Consider the following 15,844-nt stretch of genomic DNA (forward strand, 5'->3'; position numbering starts at 1 on the left):
CTTTAAGTGAAAGTTTACAAATCAAGTCAGTCTCTCACACAAAAACCCATATACACCTTGCTACACACTCCCAATTACTCTCCCCCCTAATAAGACAGCCTGCTCTCTCCCTCCACTCTCTCTTTTTGTGTCCTTTTTGCCAGCTTCTAACCCCCTCCCCCCTTTCATGTCCCCTCCAGGCAGGAGATGCCAACATAGTCTCAAGTGTCCACCTGATCCGAGAAGCTCACTCCTCACCAGCATTCCTCTCCAACCCATTGTCCAGTCCATTCCATGTCTGAAGAGTTGGCTTCAGGAATGGTTCCTGTCTTGGGCCAACAGAAGGTCTGGGGGCCATGACCACCGGGGCCCTTCCAGTCTTAGTCAGACCATCAAGTCTGGTCTTATGAGAATTTGGGATGTGCGTCCCACTGCTCTCCTGCTCCCTCAGGGGTTCTCTGTTGTGTTCCCTGTCAGGGCAGTCATTGGTTGTAGCCAGGCACCATCTAGTTCTTCTGGTCTCAGGATGATGTAGTTGCTGGTTCATGTGGCCCTTTCTGTCTCTTGGGCTTGTAATTACCTTGTGTCCTTGGTGTTCTTCATTCTCCTTTGATCCAGGTGGGTTGAGACCAATTCATGCATCTTAGATGGCTGCTTGCTAGCATTTAAGACCCCAAACACCACTCTTCAAAGTGGGATGCAGAATGTTTTGTTAATAGATTTTATTATGCCAATTGACTTAGATGTCCCCTGAAACCATGGTCCCCAGACCGCTGCCCCTGCTACGCTGGCCTTCGAAGCATTCAGATTATTTAGGAAACTTCTTTGCTTTTGGTTTAGTCCAATGGTGCTGACCTCCCCTGTATTGTGTGCTTGTCTTTCCCTTCACCTAAATAGTTCTTATCTACTATCTAATTAGTGAATACCCCTCCCCCACCCTCCCTTCCTCCCCGCTCTTGTAACCACAAAAGAATGTTTTCTTCTCAGTTGAAACTATTTCTCAAGTGCTTATAATAGTGGTCTTACACAATATTTGTCGTTTTGGAACTGATTAATTTCACTCAGCATAATGCCTTCCAGGTTCCTCCATGTTATGAAATGTTTCACAGATTCCTCACTGTTCTTTATCAGTGTATAGTATTCCATTGTGTGAATATACCATAATTTATTTATCCATTCATCTGTTGATGGGCACCTTGGTTGCTTCCATGTTTTTGCTATTGTAAACAGTGCTGCAATAAACCTGGGTGTGCATATATCTGTTCGTGTAAAGGCTCTTATTTCTCTAGGATATATTCCAAGGAGTGGGATTGCTGGATCGTATCATAGTTCTATTTCTAACTTTTTAAGGAAGCGCCAAATCAATTTCCAAAGTGGTTGTACCATTTGGCATTCCCACCAGCAGTGTAGAAGTGTTCCAGTCTCTCCACAGCCTCTCCAACATTTATTCTTTTGTGTTTTTTGGATTAATGCCAGCCTTGTTGGAGTGAGATGAAATCTCATTGTAGTTTTGATCTGCATTTCTCTAATGGTTAATGACTGTGAACATTTCCTCATGTATCTGTTAGCTACCTGAATGTCTTCTTTAGTGAAGTGTCTATTCATATCTTTTGCCCATTTTTTAATTGGGTTATTTGTCTTTTTGCTGTTGAGTTTTTGCAGTATCATGTAGATTTTAGAGATCAGGTATTGATCAGAAATGTCATAGCTAAAAATTTTTTCCCAGTCTATAGGTACTCTTTTTACGATTTTGGTGACGTCTTTGGATGAGCATAAGTGTTTGATTTTTAGGAACTCCCAGTATCTAGTTTTTCTTCTACATTCTTTATAATGTTTTGTATACTGTTTATGCCATGTACTAGGGCTCCTAACGTTGTCCCTATTTTTTCTTCCATGATCTTTATCATTTTAGATTTTATATTTAGGTCTTTGATCCATTTTGAGTTAGTTTTTGTGCATGGAGTGAGGTATGGGTCTTGTTTCCTTTTTTTGCCAGCACCATTTGTTAAAAGACTGTCTTTTCCCCATTTAACTGTTTTGGGGCCTTTGTCAAATATCAACTGCTCATATGTGGATGGATTTATGTCTGGATTCTCAATTCTGTTCCACTGGTCCATGTATCTGTTGTTGTACCAGTACCAGGCTGTTTTGACTACTGTGGCGGTATAATAGGTTCTAAAATCAGGTAAAGTAAGGCCTCCCACTTTGTTCTTCTTTTTCAGTAATGCCTTATTTATCCGGGGCCTCTTTCCCTTCCATATGAAATTGGTGATTTGTTTCTCCATCTCATTAAAGAATGTCCTTGGTTCCATCTTCTTTTGATACTTCCTGCGTCATTTAGTATTTTCACCATTCAATCCTTCACTATTGCAACTCAAGGCTTGAATTTTTTCTTCAGTTCTTTCAGCTTGAGAAACACTGATCATGTTCTTCCCTTTTGGTTTTCCATCTCCAGCTCTTTGCACATGTCATTATAATATTTTACTTTGTCTTCTCAAGAGGCCCTTTGAAATCTTCTGTTCAGCTCTTTTATTTCATCAATTCTTCCTTTTGCTTTAGCTGCTCAGCACTCAAAAGCAAGTTTCAGAGTCTCCTCTGACATCCATCTTGGTCTTTTCTTTCTTTCCTGTTTTTTCAGTGACCTCTTGCTTTCTTCATGGATGATGTCCTTGATGTCATTCCACAACTCGTCTGGTCTTCGGTCACTAGTGTTCAGTGCATCAAATCTGTTCTTCAGATGGTCTCTAAATTCAGGTGGGATATACTCAGGGTCATATTTTGGCTCTCATGGACTTGCTCAGATTTTCTTCAGTTTCAGCTTGAACTTGCATATGAGCAATTGATGGTCTGTTCCACAGTCAGCCCCTGGCCCTGTTCTGACAGATGATATTGAGCTTTTCCATCGTCTCTTTCCACAGATGTAGTCAATTTGATTTCTGCGTGTTCCATCTGGCGAGGTTCATGTGTATAGTCACCATTTATGTTGGTGAAAGAAGGTATTTGCAAAGAAGAAGTCGTTGGTCTTGCAAAATTCTATCATTCGACCTCCGGCATTGTTTCTATCACCAAGGCCATATTTTCCGACTACTGATCCTTCTTCCTTGTTTCCAACTTTCGGATTCCAATCACCAGTAATTATCAATGCATCTTGATTGCATGTTGGATCAATTTCAGACTGCAGCAGCTGATAAAAATCTTCATCTTTGGCCCTAGTGGTTCGTGTGTAAATTTGAATAATAGTTGTATTAACTGGTCTTCCTTGTAGCCGTATGGATATTATCCTATCACTGACAGCGTTGTACTTCAGGATAGATCTTGAAATGTTCTTTTTGACGATGAATGCGACACCATTCCTCTTCGAGTTGTCATTCCCAGCATAGTAGACTATATGATTGTCCAATTCAAAATGGCCAATATTAGTCCATTTCAGCTCACTAATGCCTAGGATACCATTTATGCGTTCCATTTCATTTTTGATGATTTCCAATTTTCCTAGATTCATACTTCGTACATTCCAGGTTCCGATTATTAATGGATATTTGCAACTGTTTCTTCTCATTTTGAGTCATGCCACATCAGTAAATGAAGGTCCCGAAAGCTTTACTCCATCCACGTCATTAAGGTTGACTCTACTTTGAGGAGGCAGCTCTTCCCCAGTCATCTTTTGAGTGCCTTCCAACCTGGGAAGCTCATCTTTCAGCACTATATCAGACAGTGTTCCGCTGCTATTCATAAGGTTTTCACTGGCTAATGCTTTTCAGAAGTAGACTGCCGGGTCCTTCTTCCTTGTCTGTCTTAGTCTGGAAGCTCAGCTGAAACCTGTCCTCCATGGGTGACCCTGCTGGTATCTGAATACTGGTAGGCATAGCTTCCAGCATCACAGCAACACACAAGCCCCCACAGTACAACAAACTGACAGACCCGTGGGAGAGAATTATGGTGTTGGTGATAAATATTGAATATACCATGGACTGCCAGAAGAACAAACAAATCTGTCTTTTAAGAAGTACAGCCAGAATGCTCCTTAGAAGCAAGGATGGCAAGACTTCATCTCACACACTCTGGACATGTTATCAGGAGGGACCAGTCCCTGGAGAAGGACATCATGCTTGGTAAAGTAGAGGGTCAGCAAAAAAGAGGAAGACCCTCAATGAGATAGATTGATACAGTGGCTGCAACAATGGGCTCAAGCATAATGAATGTGAAGATGGCACAGGACCAGGCAGTGTTTCATTCTGTAGTACATACGGTCTCTATGAGTTGGAACCAACTCAATGGCACCTAACAACAACAAGCATTTAGTGTAAAGTGAATAGGTAGAACCAGATATCTGTCTCCTGGAGTATGGTGGCACAGTGGTTAAGAGCTTAGCTGCTAACCAAAAGGTAGGCAGTGCAGATCCAATAGCTGCTCTTTGGAAATACTTTGGGGCAGTTCTACTCTGTCCTATAGGGTTGCTATCAGATTGAAATCAACTCAACAGCAACGGGTTTATGAGAATGCTGTTGGTAATCAGGGAAATTTCATAAAAACATCTCCATCCATTCATTTCTATTCTGAATGTCCACCGAGTCATTTTCTGCTGTCAGGAAAAGCTGTCCCAGGCACAAGCAGACATTTTCCCAGGGTGTCCTGGCACTAAGGGCTGCCAGCTTGTACCTGGGAAGAGCCCAACTACTACTGAGAGATACGAAGAAGAGCCAGCAACTTGGATCCAGAAAATGAGCTGCAAGAAGAGGGGAGAAAGGATTTTGTAGTCAACAATGGCAGAACAACAAGAAAGATTTTCAGGCCCCAGCCAGCGCAGGCCATGGCACCGTCTGAGGCACCCCAGGCTGCAGTCCTGTCCAGATGGGAGAGCATTTGGGGGAAGCCAGGGAGGTCAGTGTGCTCTGTGCCTTTCCAGGGCTGGTCCCTTTCCCTCCACAGCATTGTTGGTTCTGTGATTTCTAGTTAGAACCAGAGGCTGGGCTGGAGAGTAGCTGGGATTACAAGGGCTACCCTGAAAGGCCTGGACAGAAGGGGATGCCCATGAGCAGCAGCTGGACCGGCAGAGGGAGCGTTTCTGAATGCAGCATCATTTCTGAGCCAGCAGTGTCCACAGAGGAAAGTGGTTGCCCTGGGAGGCCTATCCCTGAGTGCCACCAGCACTGGGAAGGGTAGCACAGGCTGTCCTTGAGGGCTTTCCTGCAGGGGAGTGAATCTCTGATCCTGTGATTGGGAAAAATAAGATGAGACAGGGCTGGTTTTATGTGGGGCTTCAGGAATGAGCTCTCTGGCATGCTCCGTGGCTCTGCGTCCTGGGGCTGGATTGGAGGCCCCCCCCAGGATCTGGCACAAGAGCAAGTTCAGTGAGGTGGGCTGGCTCTCTCCTTGTCGGTAGCCTTTCAGTGCCTTTCCTTAGATCACCACACCAGCCAAAAGTAGCTCTCTCCTTCCTGCAGGGAGGGCACCTAAGGCCTGGAATGGAGACATCAGCTTCCCCTCCCCCTGGCAGTGTTCGCAGCGGATGTTCAGCTTCCAGGCAGGACAGTTGAGTGTGAAGCATGTGAGACACAGAATGGGGCTGCTGACTGCCACCCCAGCCCCTGCCTTTCCTGAGACCACTGTTTATTGGTAACTGCCAATGAAAATTTTCTGACAGGGTTCTAAATCACTAATACATGTTCATTGTTAGGCAGCATATGTTTGGAATTAAACAAGTAACGTTTCCATGCACTGAAAGCCGTCCCCTACAGAGACCCGTTCTCTCTGCTCTGTGGATGCATGCTGTCCCTTTCACTGGCCACTTGACCAGATGCCCCTGTGGGCATGCCCATGCCCTTCACTGTAGAGGAAAGGCCACAATCCTTTCCCCTTTCCATGGCGCCTGGCTCATATGAAGTGGGCTCTCACGGAGTGTTGCTCAGTTCTGGGATGGCCAAGATGGATAAGGTGGGGGGTGGTTTGAGAGGGGGCAAGAAGCTGTGGCCCTGGCTTTCCAGCCCGTGGAAGATTCAGAGCCGGGAGTGGTTCAGTAGCTCAGTGTGGATAGAGCCAGTGCAGGGCCTCCTCTGGGGTCATCTTTTGCCTGGGATAGCAGTCTGCAATCTCAGTCCTAGGCCACCATGACCTGAGTGGTCCTTACCCTACAGGAATACAGGATTCTGTCAGTTCTTTTCAACAACAACATTTATGGAACATGCACTGTATGCCTGGAACTGTGTGAGGCTCTGTGTAAACAGATGCCTCCGATGTGTTCATTGGAATTCACACGCTAGTGGAAAGACATGTGATACCAGTACTCCATGGCAAGAAATAAGTGCTCTGGAACCAGAGATGACACACATCTAATCCTGAGGGGTGAGTGGGGCGGGAAGAGTAACAGCTAGGTAAAGAAACCTTCTGTTTCTGATAATGCGGGCAGAACAATTTCCACTGATCCCCTCCTACTAACTATGGAAAAATTTAGAAGGAAAAAAATTTTTCTTAAATCTTTTTAATAGCATTGGAGAGCACCACAGTGAGGAATCAGCCCCCCCCCCAAAAAAAAAAACCCGTTGCCATCAAGTTGATTCCAACTCACAGTGACCCAACAGAAGAGAGTAGAACTGCCCCACAGGGTTTCCAAGGAGCAGCTGGTGGATTTAAATTGCTGAACTTTTGTTTGCAGCCAAGCTCTCAACCTCTGCATCAGACCAAAATCTAGGGGATGGTGAAAGCCCAGAGAGATGAAGCCAGCACTGAAAGTTCCTTTTGCACTGAGGCCATTTGCTGATCCTAAAGAAACTTAGCATCACAGGGCAAGCAGGACAGAAGGCACATTGGGCTTGCCCTAGGTAGAAGGTCTGATACCTGCCCCCCATCCACCCAGAATAGATACACATTAAGCTGGGACATCAGAGGACAGTGCCCTCAAAGTAAAGGTGAGCCAGAAATAAGGCAACCCTCAAGTAGTCTGGCAGCATGGACCTGGGTGGTACAGGGAACTCAAGCTTTGAACGTGGGCAGAAGTGGTCCAGAATTGTTAGTGCCCCCAGGTACCTGGTAGAAACAAATGAAAAAGCTCTCTGAAGGAAGCTAATATCTTCATCCTAGCTCTCAAGTTATTCCTACAAGTAATTTTCAAATACAAGACCAACCCAAAATCAAAGACAACCACACACACAAAGAAATAACTATAAATTGGAACTAGTAGATTGGAAACAGACTCACAAAGACTTCAGCCACAGGAATTATTAGATACATACTATTAAGAAACTATGCCAACTAAATTTAAATTAAAAAAAGATAATCTTGTAAATATCTTTAGGACTCAGAAAGCTATAAAAAGTGACATAATACAACTTAAAAAACAACCAAATAGACTTTCTCAAACTGAAAATACAATAGCTAAAAGTAAATACTCGATGGACAGGCTTAAGAGTAGAGTAGACATAAATGAAGAGAAAATTAGTAACATGGAAGAAAGGGCAAAAGAAGTTATTCAAAATTCAACACAGTCAAAATAATGAAACAGAGTAAAGAGAGTAAGAGATTGAGTGAGAAAGTCTAATATATGTTTAATCAGAGTCAAAGAGAAGACAGAGAATGGAATAGAGACTATTAAAGAGACAATGAAAAGAGAATTTTCCAGAACTGATGAAATATACAAATCCACAATAAATTCAAATTAAAATAAATCTACACATTACTCAGCTATATGCTATCTACAAGAAATTCACTTCAAATAAAATAATATAGGCAAGTTGAGAGTATAAAGATATAAAAAGATATCTTGTGAAAACATTAATCAAAAGAAAACAGGATTGGCTATATTAATAAAAAGTAGACTTCAGAGCAAAGAAAATTACCAGAGACAAAGAGGGATATCATATATCAATAAAAGTGTATAACCACCAGTGTTCATTGCAGCACTATTCACAGTAGCCATTTAGGTGGAAATAACCTAAATGTCCATCAGCTGATGAATGGATGAACAAAATGTGGTACATACATACATACAATGGAGTACTACTCAGCCAGAAAAATTAATGAAGTCCTGATACATGCTACAACATGGATGAACCTTGAAAACATTATGTTGAGTGAAATAAGTCAATCACAAAAGGACAAATATTGTAATGCATCACTTATATAAAATGACAAGAATAGGCAAATGTATAGAGACCAAAGTTTATTAGTGGTTACCAGGGGAGGTAGGGAGGGGAACAAGGGAAGCCACTGTTTAGTAAGCAATGAGTTTCTGTTTATGGTGATGAGAAATTTGGCATTGATTACAGGTAATGGTTGCAAAACCAATTAATGCAATTGATGTCACTAAGCTGTACACCTAAAAAAATCTGATTTGGCAACTGTTGTGTGCTATATATTTTTAGAACAACAACAACAAAAAGAGCAACTGCTGCTGCTGCTTAGGTACAACCAAACACCTCATGGGATTTGTTTTCTTGGTTTGGAGGTTTAGGGTCATGGTTTCATGGGACATCCCAGTTAATTGGCCTAGTATCATTTTTAGTGCCTGCATTATACCTCCTAGTTTGTTGCATAGTGCCTAAGGTCTTAAAAGCTTGCAAGTGGCCATCCAAGGTACAACAATTGGTCTCTGTTCACCTGGAGCAGCAAAGGAAGAAGGAGAGTCAGGAATAGGAGGAGAAAATGGAACGCACTATCTGATTGCCTCCATGAACAACTACCTCCTTTGCCATGAGACCAGAAGAACTAGATGTGCCTAGCTACCATTACTGAACTTTTTTTCCTAATAATTTATTTTATTTTTGTTGTTGTTGGGAATACACACAGCAGGACATACACCAATTCAGTAATTTCTACATGTACAATTCAGTGACATTAATTAGATTTTTCTATGTGTGCAGCCATTCTCACCCTCCTTTTCTAAGTTCTTCCTCCCCCATTAATGTAAACTCATTGCCCTTTAAGTTTTCTATCTAGTCTTTCTAGTTGCTGTTGTCAATTTGATCTCATATAGATAGATCTTAAAAGAGCTGTAAAAAAGGCACGAGGAGGTGTCTGGCCTCCTCTAACTTTACAAGGGGGAAGGAGGATCAAGATCTACAGCCAAAGGCTGATTCCTATGAGGGGGAGGTCCTACATGCCTTCTCTCTCTGCCATCTTTACCAATTCTGACACCAACTATCCCTCCCATGGCACTCTCTACTTCTGTGCTGGGTTTGATAATTCATTGCAATGGTCACACACAACTCAGACAATACTCAGGATTATGGGGTTTACTAGGGAAGTAACAGGTTACAATTCAGGTTCCGGAACACTCAGGATACAATTCTTTCATCAGGACAGCCTCTTCCCAGCCATGGGCATGCCTCTCTGGTCCCTCAGCCTCTGCCCTGCTCAGACAAGTGTTACAAAGCCTTTTCAGCTCCATCGATAAGTACCCCAAGGTACCCTACTCCACCAGTAAGCCTGAATTGGGGCAGGACCCACATCAACATTTATTAAGGCCCAGAAGGGTGGACCTGAGTGCCTCAGGGCTTTGGGGCAAGGGCAAGGAGCAAATGGTGCTAAAAAAGCTCGATACATTTATGGTCCTACTAGTAGCTGGTGGCAGGAAATAAGGGAACCCAGTTCTAAACCATTGTTAAAATAAGCTAGTGCGTGTCCTGGTTTGCTGACCCTGCCCCAGCTGATCCTCCTCGTCTTGGGGGGGGTGGGGGGAAATGAGAAGCACATTGAATTTTGGTCCTACTTTGGGCTTGAACTGCTGACCTTCCAGTTAGCAGCGGAACGCTTTAACCACTGTGCAACCAGGGCTCCTCTGGTCCTACTTATACCTTCATAAGCTAAATATATACCTTTGACAGACAAGTATTTAGCCTTACTTAAGACCTGAAAAAAATTTGATAACCAACTCATAAAGATTCCTCTCCATGAAAATCTTTAGTAAAAGGCAAAAGATTTACTCAATCTGAAGAAAAACCAGAGTGTATTTGTCACTGTCGTGCCCATCTTCCCAGGTATTGTCTAGTCCCCCATCAATTGGGTGCCTTTGCAGGTACCAACAAGAGCTTGTCTTTCATTGTAGAGAATTATCCCAAACATGTTCTCACTGGGTAAAATCTCCTGACAAGGAAGTAAAGAGATAATTATGATTATTCAAACAGATAATACTGGTAATAGTGCTCATGTGTCTACATTGCATTCTGGTATGCAAATGAGCTAGTCAGGCGAGCCAGATTTTCCCCTAGAAGTAAATGGAGATAGAGAAATACCACATTTATTCCTGGGGGTAGACAGCATGGCTCTAAGTCTTGTCTTCCATGTAGCAAGCACATATGTTCAGAGTATTTACCCCATTGGGCAATGTCATCATTACCAATCTGGTCCCTTCTAGTTCTGCTTCTCTATGGCTCCTTTTTCCTCTTTACATAAATAATCGGACCCCCCTCCCATCTTCCCAGGCACTGCCACAGCCCCTCTACTGCTCTTATAGCACTTGTCGCCATATTGTCACTGCCTGTTTGTACATGCCCAAGGAAAGTTGGTTGAATGAATGAATTTATCCTTGTATTCCCAACACCCAGTGCAGTGCCTGGCACAAGAGACATTCAATGCAGGTTTGCTGAAAGGCTGAGTGAAAGCCAGAATGAATGAATGATTGTAAAGTAGCCACAGAAAAGCCCTGCAAGAAATGCCTCTCAATAAATTATAGTTCCTTCCTGGTTCCTAACCAAACCTTTCCCTCCTTTCACTTCTACCACTTCCTAGCTGTGAGACCTTAGGCAAAGTGCTTAATTTCTCTGTGCCTCAGTTCCTCAAATGTAACATGGGATAACAGTCATGGGATTACTGCAAAGCTAACCTCATTTGGTTATGGTGAGGCTTCAATAGGATACTGCCTGGAAAGCCCTCCTCAGCGTGGTGCTTAGGCAAAGAGGGGCCCAGTAACTGTTACAAAGAAAAGTTTCTCAACTGCTGCGTGCCTTACTTCCTCCCCTTTCTCATTTCCTGCCATGCACCCCTACGCACTTGCTCTTACTCTTTGTCTTCCCTCATCCTTGTCTCCCTTTGAAGACTCAGCCCCTCCCTCCCTCCAAGAAACCTTCTGAACTCTTTCAAGGGGAAAATGGCACCACGCCCCCCCCCCGCCCCCCGTGGGGCCTTTCAGCCTCCAGGCCTCCTGGACCAGTGGGCTCACAGGTCCAACCCCCCCTACTTCCCTTTGGCTTTTTCTGTGAGCCCTGGAGCCTAGGCCTCCTCCTTTTCGTCTTTAACCGTAAGCTCCATTGAGGGCATTGCTTCCCGACTCTCACAACACCTTGCCCAGCACTGGCGAATAACAGGTGCTAGGAAAGGTGGATGAAGAGGCTGGGCTTAAAGGGAAGCCACTTGGTTTAAGGGCTCTTTGCTTCCTAGGTGGGGAGGGCAAGGGGGAGCCTGTGTGTGGGCGGGGAGTTCTGTTTGGGCCTCTGCTGGATGGGCCTCGTGGGTTCTCCAACACTTCATCCTTCCCTAGCCATCGAGCTCATCAAGGACTTGGTCAACTATGACGTGCGCAAGACTCTGCTCCAGGGCCTTGTGGCGCTGCTGATACCGTCCGTCAAGGAGACCTCCAAACTGCAGCCCAAGATCCTCAACGGTAGGGGAAGCGAGGGGGCGGCTGGGCATCAGGGCTTCCGGGAGAGTGGAGGTTCTTCCTGCTTCACGGCCGCTCCCTCCCCAGACTCCACGGTGCTCCAGCTCACCGCCCACCTGCCGGTGTTTTTGCAGCAGGCCGCGGCCGCCAAGGCCATCGGGTAAGCGGACAGGCAATAGTGGGTGGATGCAGCAAGCCGGCCTCAGCGCTGCCTGCGGAGCCCGGGAGAGCTCCGGGCGCAGTGCGCAGGGCAGGCGCGGGAGAGTCCCAAGGCGCTGCCGCAACCCGAGTCCTTGGCCCAGGGTCCTGGCACGCAGCAACCTAAGCATCGCCGAAGAGCTGCTGCATTTGCGCGTGGTGCACAGTCTGATGGCCGCTATGGGCAACACCGACCACAGCAACAGCCAGCGGCTGGCTAGTCTCACCCTGGAGGTGAGCGGGCGGCGGTGGGTGCTTGGGGCGGGTGCCGGGCGCTGGGACTGGCAGTCATGCCCCCTCCCGCCGGCCGCAGTACTTCGTGCAGATGTTTCCAGTGGTGGAGACGCACGTACGCAGGAGCATGGGGGAGGAGCTTTACAATCTCTTCATCGTAAGTGCCTCCTCCCCTCCGCTGCCACAAAGCAGCAGTTACCTCAGACAGAATGGCGCCCCCACTATACCGCCCCTACCCCAGTATACACCCACACACGGAATGGGCCTGGTTACCGGCTGCTGGAGGGCCTGTCTTGGCTTGGGCCCCTCTTCTCGGCCTCTTTCTGTTCATTTTCCTGCCCTTATGTCAGTTGGGCGCCTGCAGCATCCTTCTGCCCAAGCCCAGCTCCAAGTCCAGACTGTTCTGGCATCCCAGCTCTTTCTCCTGTCTTCAGAGCAATGCCGGGGACTTGTACACGAAAATGGACAGCATTCAGGCGGACATCTTGGCAGCCAACAAAGTCAATGTTACCAAAGGTGAGTAGGAGCAAGGGGGCCTGGAGTGGAGGTGCAGGTAGCACCCAGACTCACGCTCTCCTTGTCGCCTCCAGCCTTACACGACTCTGGCATCTCCAGCAACATGAGCTTTTACTTTGGCCCTTCTGCAAATGAGAATCATCTGGCCTACATCACACATTTCCAGAAAAGGAATATGGAAGCAAAGGGGGAACAGAGCCCATGAGGCAACCGGAGAAAACCAAGGCAGGGAAGCCAGGCAGTAGGAAGGCGCCTGCGCCAAGCTCAAGGTGCTCCACTTGGCCCTAGCTGGGAGGCTGGGGGTTAGGCACCACAGTTGGGGAGAGGGAGAGCTGGCTGGGAAGAGTTCAATAAACAGTCTTGTTATCTGTCTAGTTCTCTGTGTGTGGAGGGAGATGGGAGATCAAATGAGAACTAGGGGTACCTCTGCTCACGAAGGAAAAAAGCAGGTCAGGAGGGAAGGGTCACCAACATCCTGGAAGGTTCCAGGGCATAGCCTGAGGAGAGGGCCTCACCTGAGCTCCCTGCTGGTCCCAGAAGAAAGTCTAAGACACCACACATGCCTGTTTTTGTTTTTGTTTTTTTCCCTACCTCTCTGGTTGCTTCCTCTCATTCTCTTTTGCCGATTCCATCTCAACCCAGCCTCCTTCAAGTTGGATTTCTGCAAGATTCTGACCTCGAGCCTCCTGTCCTTGAGCCTTTTACACCTTGATGACCTCATCTAGTCTCAGAGCTTCAAATACCATGTATATGCTGTCTCCCACATTTCTGTTTCCTGCTTAACATTCCTGCCTCATGTGTCCATATCTGACCTCCTGATCCAGTGCACCCACAACCTCCCCTGTCTGAACTGATGGCAACTGTCCTTCCTGTCAGAATAAAATAGTGCAGATCTCCTTGATGTCTCTAATGCTCACATCCTTTCCATTGGCTCTACCTTCCACATACATCCGGAATCCAACCATTATTGCACGACATTCATTGCTGATAGGCACCATTGTCTCTGTGTTTTCCACCCCCATTCTCTTTTCAATTCAGCAACCAGAGAGGTCCTTTTAAACTTTAGATAATATCCCTCTGCTAAAACCCTGCAGTGGCTCTCCATTTCACTGAGGGTAAAAGCTAAAGTCCTTACTATTGTCCTCCAAGGCCTTAGGTGAGCTGGTCTCCCAGGACCTCTGAGCTCATCTCCTACTTCTTTCCCTCTCCTTCACCCTGCTCCAGCCACACTGGCCTCTGGGGCTGTTTCTTGAAGTAGACAAACAAGCTCTTGCCTCAGGTTCACTCTGCCTAGAGCTCTCACCCCAGATATCTATCTGCATAGCTAACACCTTCACCTCCCTTTAACTCTCCACACACAAGTCACCTCAATGAAATGAAAAAACCAAACCCATTGCTGTTGAGTTGACTCTGACTCCTGGCGATCCCCATGTCACAGAGTAGAACTGATCTCCATAGGATTTTCTTGGCTATGCTCTTTACAGAAGCAGATCACCAGGCCTTTCTTCCATGGCACCTCTGGATGGGTTTGAATCCGCAGCCCTTTGGTTAGCAGCCAATCACAAACCATTTGCACCACTCAGGAACCTCCTTCACAATGAAGGTTGCTCATTTTTAAAATAGCAACCCATCCTGCCACTCCCTGTACCCCGAATCTCTTTTGCTTTGCTCAGTTTTTTCCATAGCATTTACTACCTTATTTATTATGTTTATTTATTGTCTGTTTCTCCACCTGAATGTAAGCTCCACTGTTGTTAGGTGCCCTCAAGTCAGTTTTGACTCATATCAGTGCCACGTGACAGAATAGAACTGCCCCATAAGGTTTTCTAGGCTGTTATCTTTACTGGAGCAAATTGCTGGGTCTTTTTCCCCGAAGAACTGCTGGGTGGGTTCAAACCGCCAACCTTTTGGTTGGTAACCAAGTGCTTAACTGTTGCGCCACTAGGGCTCCTTAAAGTTCCACTAGAGCAAGGATATTTGTTTTGTTACTGATGTACCCTAAACACTTAGAACAGTGGCATGCATGCATGAATGAATGAATGAGTTTATCTGAGGGAATTGTCCCCTCCACCTCAAAGGAAATGTCAGATGTCAGTAGTGTTCCACAAGCTGCCACGAGGGGGCGTCACCAGATCTGCTGCTGGGCTAAAGCAACTGGTCTTTACCAAACTGAGATTTTAAGCCTCAGCCTTCCTCTGTTTGGGCCTGGGGAAAAAAGAAAAGTTAACAAAATATAATTATATTTTTCATAAAGTTAAATGGATTTCATATTTTAAAGAAGCGTCTTTTAGTTTGAGATCAGTCATTGTTGCTTTTTCAGTCCTGAAATGTCCTTTCTTTTGTATAATGGTGGTAAAAAATGGGCAATACACTAGGACTTTTTTTCAATTTTTGAATTTTGATTAGTTGGAAAATCCAAAAACTTGGGAACCACTGGTCTAAGATGATCATAGTTTCGTAAAAACAATGGAAACTTTTGCAATGAAATCTTAAGTAGAATACAAATATCTAAAACAGATATACATGGAATTTATTAATATATATTTTTCCCCAACTTTTTATTTTAAAAAGTTCAAAGATGTAGAAAAGTTGAAAGAATGATACAGTGAATTTCTATTTATCTGTATACCCTTTGACACATTTGCTTTAATCTCTGTGTGTGTGTTTGTTGAGCTATTTGAACGTTTCAGATACTGTGACATTTCACTGATAAATACTTCACATTACTTTTGACAATGGAAGCAAGAGGTTAGAATGACTTGAGAAGGGACCACAAGCCAAGGAATGTAGGCTGCTTCTGAAAGCTGAAAAAGGCAAGGAAGTGGATCCTCCCCTAAAGCCTCTATAAGGAATGCAGTCCTCCTGACACCCTAATTTTAGACCTCTGACCTCCAGAACTGTAAAAATAAATGTGTTGTTTTAAGACACTAAATTTGTGTAATTTGTTACAGTAGCAACAAGAAAACACATTAATTCAATAATATCTAAAATAGAGTACATGTTCACATTTCCCTAATCATCCCAAAAACATACTTTATGCGTTTTTTGTTTTTGTTTCTTTTTTCTAAATTTAAAATCCAGCTAAGGTTTGTGTGTATTGCACTTGGTTGTGGTTTAGTATACGTTTATTTTTAAGGTTCAAATTTATAACAATTACTTGTCTTGATCCACACAAAAATTTGAAATCGCAGATACACCGGGCATTTGCAGTCTTTATGTAATCAGCCCAGAACTTACTATTTTACTTTGGTTAAATAGAGAAAATAGGTAAAACTTGTACCTTGCCTTGCTATCTCAGGATACTCCATCAACCTATGTCTTCCAGTG

At 44.8% G+C, this 15,844-nt stretch overlaps 1 protein-coding gene and 1 non-coding gene across 11 annotated transcripts in view; one reads left to right on the plus strand and one right to left on the minus strand.

Moving 5' to 3' along the window:
• ARMH1 (armadillo like helical domain containing 1) overlaps positions 1–15,844 on the plus strand; it is an 89,141-nt gene that overhangs the window by 64,427 nt on the left and 8,870 nt on the right. For 4 of the 10 annotated variants that reach the window (XM_049879084.1, XM_049879083.1, XM_049879085.1 and 1 more), the window contains 4 exons: positions 11,450–11,729; positions 11,872–12,001; positions 12,081–12,517; positions 12,592–15,238. In XM_049879084.1, coding sequence (XP_049735041.1) covers positions 11,450–11,729; positions 11,872–12,001; positions 12,081–12,517; positions 12,592–12,652 — 908 coding nt within the window. In that variant the 3' untranslated portion in view covers positions 12,653–15,238. Of the gene's footprint in view, positions 1–11,449; positions 11,730–11,871; positions 12,002–12,080; positions 12,518–12,591; positions 15,239–15,844 lie in introns of those variants that run through there. The other 6 variants (XM_049879092.1, XM_049879090.1, XM_049879087.1 and 3 more) reach the window with 6 other exon arrangements.
• On the minus strand, positions 9,807–9,921 carry LOC126074216 (U5 spliceosomal RNA). The gene has a single exon (XR_007517014.1). It is a non-coding gene; the product is annotated as a U5 spliceosomal RNA (small nuclear RNA).

Source organism: Elephas maximus, chromosome 3, assembly GCF_024166365.1.
Source record: "Elephas maximus indicus isolate mEleMax1 chromosome 3, mEleMax1 primary haplotype, whole genome shotgun sequence".
Lineage (NCBI taxonomy): Eukaryota > Metazoa > Chordata > Mammalia > Proboscidea > Elephantidae > Elephas > Elephas maximus.